This window comes from Myotis myotis, unplaced genomic scaffold (genome assembly GCF_014108235.1).
Source record: "Myotis myotis isolate mMyoMyo1 unplaced genomic scaffold, mMyoMyo1.p scaffold_m19_p_1, whole genome shotgun sequence".
NCBI classification, from domain to species: Eukaryota; Metazoa; Chordata; class Mammalia; order Chiroptera; family Vespertilionidae; genus Myotis; species Myotis myotis.
In genome coordinates, this window is record NW_023416313.1 from 208990453 (window position 1) to 209006410 (window position 15958).

At 43.2% G+C, this 15958-nt stretch overlaps 1 protein-coding gene across 2 annotated transcripts in view; it reads left to right on the forward strand.

The window, feature by feature from the left end:
* The window catches only part of TSHR (thyroid stimulating hormone receptor), a 108146-nt gene that overhangs the window by 38150 nt on the left and 54038 nt on the right, over positions 1 to 15958 (forward strand). For both annotated transcript variants that reach the window (XM_036325462.1, XM_036325471.1), the window contains exons 2-3: positions 11401 to 11472; positions 15725 to 15799. In XM_036325462.1, the coding sequence (XP_036181355.1) occupies positions 11401 to 11472; positions 15725 to 15799 (147 nt within the window). The remainder of the gene's footprint in view (positions 1 to 11400; positions 11473 to 15724; positions 15800 to 15958) is intronic.

The window sequence follows — 15958 nt, forward strand, 5'->3', positions numbered from 1 at the left end:
CTGGGTTCCTAAGACTCAGATGACAAAAATTAAAATCCTAATGGAAATTGTCCCCAAAAGATGACTCACAGGTGACCTTGAAATCTGAGTGGTGTGTTATACTATTCAGCTACAGTGTCACACATTCCATTGTAGTTATCACCTGGTATTTTCATATTATTTGTAAATAATTCAGTAGCAACATTGACTAAAACTCCACTCTACCACCAAAATTTGAAAACATAACATGATAAGATTTAAAATTATTTCATACTTACAAGTATAGTTTATTTGTTAACAGTCCAAACATTTGACTGCATGATCCTTCTGGGTCTACATCCCTGATTTTAATTCCTGTTCTTGTCTGCTCTCTCACAACTCACCACAAAGTATTTTGAAAATTGCATAAGATGCTCTGGCCAGTGTGTCTCAGCGGTTAGAGCATCAGCCTGTGCACTGAAGGGTCTCAGGTTTGATTCCCAGTCAAGGGAACATACCTGGGCAGGCAACCAATCGATGTGTCTCTCTCACATCGATATTTTTCTCTCTCCCTCCACCCCTCCCTTCCACTCTTTCTAAAAATATCAATGAAAAAAAATCCAGTGAGGATTAACAACAACAAATTGCACAATAATAAAACAAATTTATCAGTAATAATTTATCCTCAATAAAGTAAAACCATGGGGCAAATGGTACATGTCACATTTAAATTTATCAATATTGTCCATTTTATTATAATACACAACTTTATGATGTACAAGTATCTGGATTTCTATGGTCACATTGGTAGTTCAGTGTTATACACTTGGCACATCTCAAAGAAACCCAGTTGATTGCTTGACACAGCTATTTAATGCAAAAGGAGGCCCTTAAAATGCAGGTGACAATATTAAACAGATAAACTTGATGCAGAATCACAAAATACTCTCAGCCTGATTGCCAAAGGACCAAAACTGTAACACACAAATGGGACCACACACGCTTAGCTCAGCCATGCCAGGGAGGGCTGACCGGGCTTCTCAACTCAGAAAAATTCAGTCATGCTCCACCCTCATACTTCACATTCTTTATCAAGCAGGGGCTGCAGTGGGAAGCAGGCACATTAATGACAACCCACATCCACATGTGTGCACACACACACAATGGAGCTGTGATTTCAGAAACCTTCTAAGAAACAGGATGTTGGAGTGCTGATTGGATTTACACGTTGATAAAAGTTCCGTGAAATGAGCCTACTATCTATCATGCAAGGTGGCTGTGAAAAACTTAATTGCACAAACTGTTCTTGTTGGAACAGGGAGCTATCTGCTCCTTTTCCTTGCATGGACCAGAGTTCCCTCCCTCACAGCTACTGCAGGAACACAAAAGACAGCACTTAAAACTGGATCCTGTTCTGCAAACCGTGCAAGTCAATCGGCGGCGTTTCACAGACATTTTTATTTCTGATCATGTCAGTGTAGACATCTGAGAAATATAAATCTTGCCTCAGCAAGGCTCAAAGGAGACATTTGATTCTCTAAGTCATAGTCTCACTGATCATGCTTAGTTCAGTAAGTCATAGAAAAAATAAATTAAATTGCATTATGGGCTTAAATATTTATTCTCCCTTATAATTTCCATATCCCAAAGCCAACTTGTTTAACTATTAAATGTACGTACTCCACTTAGGATATGAAACTGTAAACTGTTTTTTCCTGATGAGTCACATGTGATGTCTTAATCATTAATAGTAAATAGTGGTAATATTCCTTCTTGGTTTTGGTTTTGGGTTTTTTATTGTTAACACTATTACACATGTCCCCCATTCCTCCCTCCTTTGCCCACTTCCACCCAGTCCCTACCCACCCCTCTCTGGCCTTCACCACACTGTTTTCTGGGTTCGTGGGCTTTGCATATATGTTCTTTGGCTAATCTCTACACCTTCTTTCATCCAGCCTCCCACGCACCTCCTTCCCCTCTTAGAGCTGTCAGTCTGTTCCATGTACCCACGCCTCTGGTTCTATTTTGTTCATCAGTTTATTTTGTTCATTAGATTCCACATATAAGTGAGATCATATGGCATTTTTCTTTCTCTGGCTGGCTTATTTTGCTTAGTATAATAATCTCCAGGTCCCTCCATGCTGTCTCAAAGGTTAAGATATTCTTTTTTACAGCTGCATAGTATTCCATAGTATAAATGTACCACAGATTTTTCATCCATTCATCTACTAATGGACACTTGGGCTGTTTCCAGATCTTGGCTATCCTATATAATAAAAGGGTAATATGCAAATTGACCCTAATGGTGGAATTACCAGAACGACCACTCGACCAGTCACTATGAGACGCACTGCCCACCTCTTGGTCCCTTTCCCTGGCTGCAGGCTCTGATCACCCGATGGCAAACAGGGAACCAGGGTTGGGTGGCAAGGGATGTGGGTGGCGCCAGGCCAAGGCCTCCACCCCGCCGGTCACCCCACACATAAAGGGTGATCCACAGCAGGGTCGGGGCTGGCAAGTGGGCAGGAACGGCTGACCTCTAGGTCCCTTTCCCCAGCCATCAGGCTCCAATCACCCGATGGCGAACAGGAAACTGGGGGTGTGTGGTGGCAGGGGGCAGGGCCAGCTACAGGCAGCTGGGGAAGATGGCCCTAATTGTAGGCCAGGCTTAGGGACTGTATTGGTGCACAAATTTCGTGCATCAGGCCTCTAGTTGTAAATAATGCTGCTATGCAAAAATAATAATAATAATAATAATAACACTGCTATGACCATAGGGGTACATACATTCTTTATGATTGGCTTTGGGGGATTCTCAGGATATATTCTGAAAAGTGGGATTGGTGGATCAAAAGGCAGTTCCATTTTTAATTTTTTGAGGCAACTCCATACTGTTTGCCACAGCAGCTGCACCAGTCTGCATTCCCACCAACAGTGCAGAAGGGTTCCCTTTTCTTCACATCCTCACCAGCAGTTGTTGTTTATTGATTTATTGATGGTAGCCATTCTGGCAGGTGTGAGGTGATATCTCATTGTAGCTGTAATTTGCATCTCTCTCATGATTAGTGACATTGAGCATTTTTCTTCATATGTCTCTTAGCTATCTGTATGTCCTCTTTGGAGAAGTATCTATTCAGGCCCTTTGCCCATTTTTTAATTGGATTGTTTGTCTTCTTGGTGTTGAGTTGTATAAGTTCCTTATATATTCTGGAAATTAACCACTTATCAGATGTATCATTAATGAATATGTTCTCTCATGTAGTAGTTGGTTCCCTTTTCATTTTCTTGATGGTTTCTTTTGCTGTGCAGAAGCCTTTTATTTTGATGTAGTCTCATTTATTTTTTTGTTTGTTTCCTTTGCCATAGGAGATATATCAGCAAAAATATTGCTACAAGAGATGTCTGAGATTTTAGCCTATGTTTTCTAGGATTTTTATGGCTTAATGACTTATATTTAAGTCATTTATCCATTTTAAGTTTATTCCTGTGTGTGGTGTAAGTTGGTGGTCCAGTTTCATTTTTTGCATGTACCTGTCCAGCTTAGAAATCATTACTTGAATTTGTTTTAAATTAAATGTTATTTACTTTTGAACACAGAATAAACCCCAAAAGGTTTAGTTAATGTAAGTTGTAAATTAGGTCCACATCACCTACAAGCAGTGTGTGATCTAACAATGAGTATGCCCTAAGACCAATGCCCTAGGACAAGCTCTATAAATAAGACTATCTTTGAGTTTAAGAAACTCAATCTTGTTGGATGATACCCAACAGGTGTTTATCTTATCCTTTGTTTTCCTTTGTCATGGCCCAATTTTCCTTGGAGATTGCAGTCAAATGACTTGTTATTCTCATATCTTTGTAACTTCAGAATCTTGGATCTGGACCAACTGGCTTTTAATCAATCCAATTAAGAGAATGTAAGACTCACATGAGTGAGACTTGTGAGGAAGGGAAGGGAATTTATGGGACCTGAATTTCTGAAATCGTATTAAGGCAGCATTGGGCTTCTTGCTAAATCACCAAGATTTGCAAAGGGCTAACAATCTGCACTTTTGTCATTCACAACACTTTCTGCCCTCCAAGTTAATAGGTTCTTTTATTTATTTTTATTTAAGTATAGTTAGTATACAATTTATCTATAACAATAAAAGGGTAATATGCTAATTAGACCAGACGTCCTTCCAGATGTCATTCTGGACGAAGTGGGGGCCGGAGGGAAGCCCAGATCCCGGGTGCCTGCCGGCAGCCAGGAGGAGGAAGGCCTACTCTTGCACAAATTTTCGTGCATCAGGCCTCTAATATTAGTTATAATAGCTTCAGGTAAACAATGTAGTGATTTGTCATTTTTATACCTCACAGTGTGATCACTCTACTAATTGTATTAATCATCTGTCACCATGCAGGCTTACCACAATATTATTGGCTATATTATTGAATAGGTCCTTTTAGTAACTAATTTGGCTCTGCTGAGGCTTTGATTTGGAAAGTCACAGATATAATTCTCAATAAGCAGACATGATATACCAAGTGAAAGGAGCTGCTACAAATAGGCTGCTAGCAATGTGGTAGTGAAGTGTCGGGGATGGGAAGGGTTCTATTGCCCCGTGATTAGGTCTTAGACATTTATCGAGCCTGTGCCTAGACTGTGAACTTCACAGTGTTTCTCAGGTTTTTTTTCCCCTCCCCTTTGTAGGACAGGATGGTTACACTGGGCTGGAGTTGGGCATGTCCCTTCCCCAGGTCCGTTAGGCTGTGGTTACCTAGTTCCCCTGAGGCAGGCCTTGCTAAGAACAGAGTGCTCTGGTGTGTTTCCAAACAGTTCCTCTTCCCCTCCCTTTGCTAGAAGCACAGGGGGATTTTTCTCTGATATTTACTATTAGAACCTGGTCAAGATAATGGAGGTAAATCTCACAAAATTGTGGAGGTCCCTCTATGACTGGGTCCCTCTGGAGTTTTCAACTCTCAGAATTGTCCACACTGGGCCTCCAGTGATTCATCAATCACAGTTCAGATTTTCGTACACTGGACACTCATGGTTTCCCTCATGAGCCTCTGCTCTGGGAAGCCGGACCCCTGCCGGGGTCCAACCCCAGCAGGTCCAGGGGTCCCCAAAGGTGTGGATGGAGTCGGCGAAGAAGGAAGGACACGGAGACAGTCTTCAGTTGATCAGCAGCCTAGCCAGGATCTCCAGCCAGGATCTCCAGCCAAGTTCTGGTCTGGATCTCCAGAGAAGTTCTGGTTAGGATCTCCAGCCAGGTTCTGTAGTCATGTTCCCTCGCTAGGTTCTCCAGCCAGGTTCTGTCCAGGTTCTCCAGCCAGGTTCTCTTACCAGGTTCTAGTCAGGTTCTCTTGCCAATTTCTGTAGTCAGGTTCAGTCCAGGATCTTTTGCCATGTTCTCTCGCCAGTTTCTGTCCAGGAACTTTTGCCATGTTCTCTCCAGCGAAGTTCTTCTGTCTCTAGAGAACGTTCTGTGTAGGTTCTGTGCCTAGGTTCTGTCTCTCTTCGTTCTGTCTTCTTACATCTGTATTTATACCAGTTGATTCCAATCCTATCAATCTCTATTCCAAAGGTTAGGGCGTTTCTTATCTCCATTCCAGGGAGTAAAGATTATGTAGCTTAAGCATGATTGTTGGTAGTTAGAGTGATTAATTACCTGCCTGGCACTTAGTTAAGAGGTTTTATTCCCTCCCTAACTTCAGGGGAAAATCCCTACCTGGGGAAACAACCTTTCTCAGAGACCTTGGTTAAAACACATAGTGCCAAGAAGGTGAGCAAACATATTAAGAACAGTATGCCATATATGCCAGGTCCCTTGAAATAGCAAGCATGGAACGGCTCCCGGCAAATTCCCCCTTTTTTATTTTTTAAAAGCAGGCATTAAAAAGAAAAACCCGAAATGCTCTCTTGTATCCATTTTAAGAGTAGGATTGGCGCTTTCTGCTATTACCTGAGTCCTGATCTATCACCCCAGGGAGAGCTTGCCAATCCTGCACTTTCCCGGGGTGGAAAGGCTGCAGTGGGGTTAAGGATAAGGCTCCTTGGGCCTACCTCCTCCCATGCCTTTACATTTACCTTTCCTTCCTCAGAAAAGCATGGACATACTTCTTGTATGAAACGTTCTGTCTGACTGGGAGTAACCTTAATTCCTCTGCTAGCAAGCATATGTGTTAAAAGATCAATACAGAGTCTTCTTTCTTTGGACTCAGTATGGCACATCTTCTCAATCTAAGTTCTGTACTATCCACCTTCTTACCCTACTTATCCTCTATAGGGGGGTCTGCAGTACCCTGGTGGAGTCCTATCCGTCCTGAATGTGGGGGTTCTCAGTGGGGGGGGGGCTTACCTAGGGGAATCCTGTTCCAGGGGTTCCCAAAGGTGTGGACGGAGTCGGCGAAGACTATCCACCCTCTTCCTACGGTGGAGTCCTATCCATCCCGAGAGTGGGGCTTACCTAGGGGTCCCTGTTCGGTCGCCAGATGCCGGGGTCCAACCCCAGCAGGTCCAGGGGTCCCCAAAGGTGTGGACGGAGTTAGTGAAGAAGGAATGACACGGAGAGGGCGTTCAGATGATCATCATAGCAAGGTTCTCTAGCCACGTTCTGGTCAGGATCTCCAGTGAGGTTCTGCTTAGGATCTCCTGCCAGGTTCTGTAGTCATGTTCCCTCGCTAGGTTCTCCAGCCAGGTTCTCTTACCAGGTTCTAGTCAGGTTCTCTTGCCAATTTCTGTAGTCAGGTTCAGTCCAGGATCTTTTGCCATGTTCTCTCGCCAGTTTCTGTCCAGGAACTTTTGCCATGTTCTCTCCAGCGAAGTTCTTCTGTCTCTAGAGAACGTTCTGTGTAGGTTCTGTGCCTAGGTTCTGTCTCTCTTCATTCTGTCTTCTTACATCTGTATTTATACCAGTTGATTCCAATCCTATCAATCTCTATTCCAAAGGTTAGGGCGTTTCTTATCTCCATTCCAGGGAGTAAAGATTATGTAGCTTAAGCATGATTGTTGGTAGTTAGAGTGATTAATTACCTGCCTGGCACTTAGTTAAGAGGTTTTATTCCCTCCCTAACTTCAGGGGAAAATCCCTACCTGGGGAAACAACCTTTCTCAGAGACCTTGGTTAAAACACATAGTGCCAAGAAGGTGAGCAAACATATTAAGAACAGTATGCCATATATGCCAGGTCCCTTGAAATAGCAAGCATGGAACGGCTCCCGGCAGACCCCCTGTATCTGGCTGTCTCCCCAGTTTGCCCTGTGTCTTCCCTCATGTGTACAAGAAGAGTTGTTATTTTTTCAGTCTGATCAGCTTTTTCCTTATAGTTAGGATGAAGGGGTGACTTTCAGCACCCTGACAAATAGGAATGGAAACTGGAAGTGCTAAACACAGAGATGGGCAAAAGAAGCTTACAGTTGTGAGTATCTAAGACAGTTTACTCTTGTATTATTTATTAATTATTGTATTATTTTCTAAATGAATAACTATAAGCCTACTTTTGCCCACCCCTGTATATTTCAATCACTGCAGAAATTAGTAGTTCAAAGAATGCATAGAACAAGGTAATTGATTGTAGAGAAACAACCCTGAAACCCGGAGAGGAAAATACATAATTTCCATCTAAATCTTCAAATAAAGTAATAAATGAATGATGTATGATTGCCAATTTTTAAATAGCAGAACGGATCCATGGAGGTGGTGCACACAATGAGACGTTATCTTTTTGCAATGTGAACTAGGATAGTAGGTACACCTTTTTTTCATTCAGGATTCTATTCAAGCAGTTGCTATAGCAAAGACAGGAAGTAAAAAAATGGGCTCCTAGGTAGAGAGACACACTGGAAGGCATGAAGATATCTTAGTATCTATAAGGAAAACAGTCTCAGACTTCTGAAAAGTATCCAAAAAGCAAACTGGAAGAAAAGCCACAACATACCATGATCCGATTAGCCCTTGTCTGTTACCTGTTTCCAAGCTGCAGCAAGTAGATGATTTAATAAGGTACTAGTGGACGAGACCTTTGTTCCAGCAAAAATTTTTAATCTTTAAGATATAGCAAATCCTTTTTTTTTTAATATTCACCCAAAGATATGTTTTTTATTGATTTTAGAGAGAAGAAGGGAGGGGGAGAGAGAGAGTGAGAAACAGAGAGAGAGTGAGAAACAGAGAGAAACATCAATTGGTTGCTTTCCTTACGTGTCCCAACAGGGGATCAAACCTGTGCCCTGACTGGGAATAGAACCCAAATTTAGATTTCGTGTATGTGATGACACTCCAACCAACTGAGCCACCAAGTTAGGGCTCAAATACATTTAACCTATGTCCTATCTAATAATAGACAAACATGGTAATTGACCGTACCTCCGCTATGCTTCCCATTGACTAATCAGTAGGATATGCAAATTAACTGCCAACAAAGATGGCAGCCAGCAGCCACACAGCTGAAGCAAACATGAGGCTTGCTTGCTCCAGTGATGGAGGAAGCCAAGGTTCCCCGCCTGCTGCGGCCCGGCTGTAAGCTACACTCTAAGCAAGAATGTTTCAATTATAGAAGCTAAACAAACCCCAGATACCTGCTTTCAGCCACCACGGCCTCAGAGCTTAGAGCGCCAGTGATGGCAACAGAGTTTCAACTATAGAAGCCAAACAAACCCCAGATACCTGCTATCATCCACCACGGCCTCAGAGCTGGAGCCAGGCCTCAGAGCTGGAGCCGGCTCTCAGCTCCAGTGATAGCTATAGAAGGTAAATAAATCCCAGAATAAAAAGAAAAAAGAAAAAAAAGAGAGGCTGGGGGCTTCAGTCGCCCACCAGCCTGAAAACGGCCCTCAGCCCCTCACCCAGACTGGCCAGGAACCCCAGTGGGGACCCCCACCCTGAAGGGGATGTGGCCAGCCTGAAAACAGCCATCAACCCCTCACCCAGACTGGCCAGGAACCCCAGTGGGGACCCCCACCCTGAAGGGGGTATGGCCAGCCTGAAAACAGCCATCAACCCCTCACCCAGACTGGCCAAACCTCCATGGGGTGAGGGTCCCCACTGGGGGGGGGGGGGCTTGACCAGCCTGCAAACACCCATCAGCCCCTCACCCAGGCTGGCCAGGCATCCCAGCGGGACCCCCACCCTGATCCGGGACACCCTTCAGGGCAAACCAGCCAGCCCCCACCCGTGCACCAGGCCTCTATCCTATATAGTAGAAGGGTAATATGCAAACTGACCCTAACAGCAGAAAGACTGGGAATGACTGGTCACTATGAAACACACTGACCACCAGGGGGCAGACGCTTAATGCAGGAGCTGCCCTCTGGTGGTCAGTGTGCTTTCACATAGGAGAGCTCTGCTCAGCCACAAGCCAGGCTGATGGCTGCCAGTACAGCGGTGGTGGTGGGAGCCTCTCCTGCCTCCTCAGCAGCGCTAAGGATGTCTGACTGCAGCTTAGGCCTGCTCCCCGCTAGCAGTGGACATCCCCCAAGGGCTGCCGGGCTGCCAGAGTGATGTCTGATTTCCAGCTTAGGCCCAATCCCCCAGGGAGCAGGCCTACGCCAGCAAGTGGTCATCCCCTGAGGGGTCCCAGACTGCGAGAGGGCACAGGCCGGGCTGAGGGACCCCCTCCCCCCAAGTGCACAAATTTTGTGCACTGGGTCTCTAAAATATATATATATATCTCTACACTAATAAAAGAGAAAAATGGTAATTGGCGTACAGCGATACCATTTTCATTGGCTAATCAGGGCTATATGCAAATTAACTGCCAACTAAGATTGGCAGTTAACTGCCAACAAGATGGCGGCTAATTTGCATACGTAGGCACAATGCAGGGAGGCGAAAGGGAAAGCAGGAAGAAGCCCCCTGCCACTGACAGTGATCAGAAACCCAGGGGGGAGCTAAGAGCTGGGGGGCAGGGCAAAGGCGGCCCTGGGGCCGCCTTTGCCCTGCCCCCCAGCCATGATCAAAGAATCAGGCACCTTTGCCGCCCTGGCCAGTGATAGCAGGAAGTAGGGGTGGAGCCAGCGATGGGAGCTGGGCACGGTGGAAGCTGGCAGTCCCAGGAGCTAGGGGTCCCTTGCCTGGGCCTAAAGCGAAGCCCACGATCGCGGTGCCCCCCGCTGCCACTGCAGGTCCCCGCTGCCTGGGCCGGACGCCTAGGCCAGAGGCGTTAGGCCTGGGCAGGGGCGGAGCCTGCAACCGCGGGGAGCTGGGGGTCCCCTGCCCAGGCCTAACACCTCTGCCAGAGGCCTCAGGCCTGGTCAAGGGGCCAATCCGGTGATTGGTGATCGGAGGGTGATGAGGGTCAACTCCTCTGGCTGAGGCATCAGGCCTGGGTGGGGGGTGGAGCCGGGGATTGGGGTATATGATGGTCCCCTTGCCCAGGCCTGAAGCCTGGGTCAGAGGCGTCAGGCTTGGGCGGGGGGTGGAGCAAGCGATCAGAGGGAGATGGGGGTCCCCAGCCCAGGCATGATTCCTGGGCCAGAGGTCTCAGGCCTGGGCGGGGGCCAGAGCCAGTGATCGGGGGGAGATGGGGGTCCCCTGTCCAAGCCTGACACCTCTGGCGGAGGCGTCAGGCCTGGGCAAGGGGCCGATCAGGCGATCGGAGGGTGATGGGGGTCAACGCCTGAGGGCTCCCAGTATGTGAGAGGGGGCAGGCTGGGCTGAGGGACACTCTCTGCCCCCCCACACACACACCCAGTGCACGAATTTCGTGCACCGGGCCCCTAGTATATACATAAAAGCCTAAGCAACTGTTTGACCATACAACCGTTTGACTGGTAGCTATGATGTGCACTGACCACCAGGGGGCAGACGCTCAATGTACAGGCATGGAAACATGGAACCGACTGATGAATCTCAGAGAGAGGGGGAGGGGAGAGGGTGGGAAGAGGTTAACCTAAGATTTTATATGCATACTAGAGGCCCGGTGCATGAATCCCTCAGCCTGGCCTGTGGGGATTGGGCTGAATACGTTCACTGGGCCTCCGACATTCCCTGAGGGGTCCTGAATTGCGAGAGGGTATAGGCCAGGCTAAGGGAACCCACCAGTGCATGAATCCTTGCACCAGGCCTCTAGTTACTCTTAATATTCTAATGGCATTCCAAGACCTTTCCATTGACAAGTGCATGATATGAATTCTGTAGTCCTGATAAACTTATGAATATATGATGTTGCCCTTTAGTTAACACACTGAATATGCTGTTAGACACAGCATACCAGTTTACTGCTAATTCAGAGATGAAGTTTAAAGATTTACTTTCTGCATTTGATTCTCACTCTTAATTCTTGTTTTGTTGAGAAAAAACTGTATTTTGTTTTTTCATTGTGTATTAATTTTTTTATTATGTAAGATGAAATATATATTGTAAGAACCATCATGCCTCTAGTAATGTGTTTTGTATAATTAAGGTGAGTTATTAGAAAAGTCCAATGAATAAAATTTTAATTGTGTAACTTATTTTTATAGGAAGTTTACAGAGACTCATCTGAAAACCATCCCCAGTCATGCATTTTCAAATCTGCCCAATATTTCCAGGATGTAAGTCATTTTTTTAATATAAAAAAGTTTGCAATGTTCATGCTATGTTCCAAATGTGCTCTATCCAGAAAAATAATCTACATATGCAATGTATATGAAATTTTTATGTTTGAAATGTTTATTTTGTTTTGCTACATCTCCATTCCCTAATTCCTAAATGATTTTTTTAAGCTAAAATAAATTTTAATTCATTTGGTCTTGAACATTTAATAATTCTTAATGTATTTTAATATATCTTGGGATGTGGCAAAATCTTAGCTGGGAATTTCTCCCATAAACAGATTTCTCTGTCTATAATTGATCTATCCTAATTGCCGATTCTTGACTCACTTTTTACCACTGGTACGAATGCTTACATTTTGCCATAAATGTAGCCAATGATGTCTGATTTCACTATTACCTAATATAACTAATTCCTAAGTGAGTATCTCTAGTCCTGACCTGTTCTTAAAAGCTCAGGCCTGCATTACAACCTTCCTTCCCAATATCATCACCTTGATGTCCCACAAGCAGGACACACTCAGTATATCCCAAAATAAACTCTTCATCTTCCCCTAAACTGCTCCTTCCCTACTCCTCCTTTTAACAGCACTGTCATTTAATGGCTTGTAAGCTAAAAACTTCAAATTCCCCTACAGCTCTTCCTTTTCCCTCATCTCCCTTATACAATTGCCTATTCTGTGTCTTCCCTTGTCTGTGGAGACTCATATGAGAGGTGTATTACCTGGATGGTGGGGGGTAGTCAGGGAAATTCTTCCTAGAGGAAATGGCACCTAATTTGCAATCTGCATTATCTGACTAAATAATTGAATAAAAAATAAGTAGAAAGAGAGTTCCAAGCAGAAAAGAAAAGCCTTGGCTGTCTGTGAAATTAAACTAAACTTCTTGAGGCTGGGAAGGAGCAGTAGAGAAAAATAAGATTGGGAGGAGGTAAGCAGGGCCTGTGAATCATTGGAAAGAGTTTGAAATCTTCCCTAAGGCCAAGCCACTGAATGGTTACAATAGGGAAGTGACAGATCAGATGTTCTAAAAACCTTCCCTTGACTGTGCTGTGGACAGGAGTAGAAGTGGAGCAAGACTGAAGACAGGAAGCCAGTGAGGAGGTTGAATCAGGGCCCTGGGGAAGAGGAGCTGGAGAACTGAATGAGGGTGGTTATTTGGGAATAAAGAAAAAGTGACCAGATTTGAGAAATAAATAGGAATACATAATAAATTAGAAAGTTGATTGATTTGGAAGGGGAGGGAGATGGAGAAGAATTTCATTCAATTTCTAACTCGGACACCTGTGTGGTTGATGAGCATATTTGCCAAGACAGAGAAGTTTTCCGTACATTTGCTGTGGAGATGCAGGAGGTAAGTTAGGAATTCATTTTGGGGCATATGACATTTGAGGTACCTTTGGCACATCAAAGTAGACATTAGGACATAATTTTTTCATTCATTCATTCAGGAAATATTTATGCAGTCCATATTATGTGCCAATTGTTGTTCTAAGAGATAGACATATACCAGGGAACAAATGGACAAAGATCTGTGCCCCTGTGGAGCTTGCATTTGAATGGAAGGAGATAGACAATGAATCAAAAACATAACAAATATATATATACTAATTTAGAAGGGATTTGCAGATATGGTAAAAAGAAAAAAAAAGCAGAGTAAGGAGGACTAGAAGTGGTTATGTTGGGGTTCTTAAGGATAAGATCTGGGTGGACACTAGACTTGAGAATCATGAGCAGGTATTTGTAACTGGGAACAGGGAAAGGAGTCAGTAGAGAGGGAGAGGCTAAAATAAAGTGAAGAAAGAACAATTTTTAAGAGCACCGAGGAGAGGGATTGACCTTCTACCAAAGATGGTGACTTTTTACATTGCAATAAGAAAAGTAATAGTAAGAGATGGGGCAGGTGCAGGTGAATTAATAAGCTTATTGAAAGGGAATTCAAGAAATCCTTATCTCAAGGTTTCTTTCTTTTCTATGAATTATTAAAAGAGCATACTCTCAACCATAAAATAAATTTAAAAAAATAAGAAGAGTATGTACTAATATTGAGGGTAGAGCTGGCAGAGTTAGAAATTTGAAAAGGTTTGAAATGAACGTGATGAGCAATTAAAGAAAGCAGGTTGACTGAGATATTTAAAGGTCTTGCTGAAGACTCCTCCAGGGAGACTGTGCTAGATTCTCCAGTCTGGGTTAAGTGTGTCCTGAACCCCACCAAAGCATTTATCACCCTATATGTTAATCCCATTTACCTGCCTGGACCTCCCATTGCTGTGAGTTTCTGGAAGCTAGGGAACATGTCTGTTTGGCCATTTGTTTAATGAAAGCACACACACATACATCATACCTGAATAATCATCAAAGATATATATGGGAGGCAACAGAGAGATCACCAAGGAGACCCTAGGTAGGTTTTCCTGGGGCAGTACAAATTCTCACCTCGTATTCTGGCATACTATTAGCACCCCGTTTTAACCCACAAAAATATCCTGTTTTGGATGATAAATGTTATGTTCGCCCTAGTGATTACATAAGAATTAAATGGTAAGAAAAAATTTGAGGAAGAAGTAGGATCTGATTTTTCTTGGTTATAACAATGGGATTAGCAAGTAGAGAATCACTCCTCTCATCCCTCTGATAAATGGTTCCTGCAAGTTGGCTCCCCCAATAAAACCTTGAGAAAGCTCTGCACTTCTGAACTAACAAAGTCAAGAGAAAATTTGGAGCAAATGGATATGATGCAAAGTTAGATGAACAAGTTCGCAGCCTTCAAAATTAATCTTGTCTTTCAGATTGCTCAGCTTTATCCATTATAAATCCCCACAATCTCTACACAATAAATTAATCCTTTTCAACACCTATTGCTTTCTCTATGTTTTAGAGATGATATTTGGATCAAAATAATTTATGTAACGTTATCCACAAGTGGCAATATCTTAGGAGACCTGATAAATCAAAAGGATAACTGTTTACAGAATAGGCCATACAAAACAAAAATCACAGGACCTTTAGAATATTCACAATAACCATGGCAAAAACTCAAATGTAACAGTCAGAGGTCTTCTTAATAACACTGTGTTGATGAAAATATTTTACTGACAGATTCAGTATACACCAGTGCTTCTCAGCCATGCCTACACATTAGAGTCATCTGAAAAGCTTTACATAATAAAAGTGTTTGTCCCATCCCTCAGAAACAGTTACTTAATTGTCCTGGACCAAGTTTTAGACATTTCTGCGTTCTAAAAACCTTCCAGATAGTTCAATTGTATGGCTAGAGTTGAGAATCTTCACTAGGGCTACATGTGGACATCATCTGTCAATTGTTAATTTTCCCAAATGTCATAGAAATGACTCTCAATAAAAATCAATCACTGAATTTGTCTGTGTTAGTCATTCTCATTACAAGATGGAATTTGAGGAGATTATTTGAAATGTCATTCCTTATGTATTCTTATAGATAGATGTTTCTCTTTCCACCACTTTAGTACTTAAAAACTTTTAGTTGATTTATCTTTTGCTCCTAAAGTTCAAAACAAACCTTAAATTTTCAACTTCATCAAAATCAAGAAGTATAGAGATAATATGTAGTCACCACCCTCTGGAATGTTCCACTAGCAATGTGGATTTCGCTGCATCTTCTTTGAAACTACCTCTCTAATTCCATGCTATTAGGTACTCCATGAAAAATGTCTCTTATTCTTTTTTCCCATGTCTTTCATGTTGTGCTATTTTGAGCAACTCGCCTATTGATTCATTCACTTAATACATATTTATTGGGAGTCTACTACATGTCAAGCACTGTGATAGGGACTCAGGATTCAATGGCCACCAGAAACCAACATGGTTCTCCATTTCAGAGAATTTTCAGTGTAATGAGACAACACAAATCAAATATCATCCTAACAGTTGCCAAGTTGCTCTGTGATAATTAGGGAAAGGAATTCATGGTAATATGAGGATATATTACAGGAAATTTGAACCAATCAGGAAATTTGGGAAAAGCTTCTAAAAGAAGTATCAGTTAAATGAAACCTGAAAGGTCAATAGGACTGCATGTATTGGGAAACTTTCAGGTGCCACAGGATCTAAAAACAGCAGTAACTAATTATAACATAATTAGGGAGAAACCATGAGGTTTGCATATGTTTTATGATCTGGGAAGCCCATGACAAAGATGTTACATCAAAACAGTATTCTTGGAGTTCACAACCCTACTAACTTCTGACTTTGTCTTATATTTTTGTGATTTTCAGCTACTTATCCATAGATACAACTCTGCAGCGGCTGGAATCACATTCCTTCTACAATTTGAGTAAAATGACGCACATGTAAGTACAATGAAAAATGGAGCATAGGCCCAAGTTACTGCCACTCTTGATTGCTAATTTGGGGGTTCCAGACGGCAGTGACAGCCCAAGTATGGCTGACGGGAAGACCATATGGGGAGGTCCTTAGGTTACATGATGATGCAGAAGGGCCCACCTGAG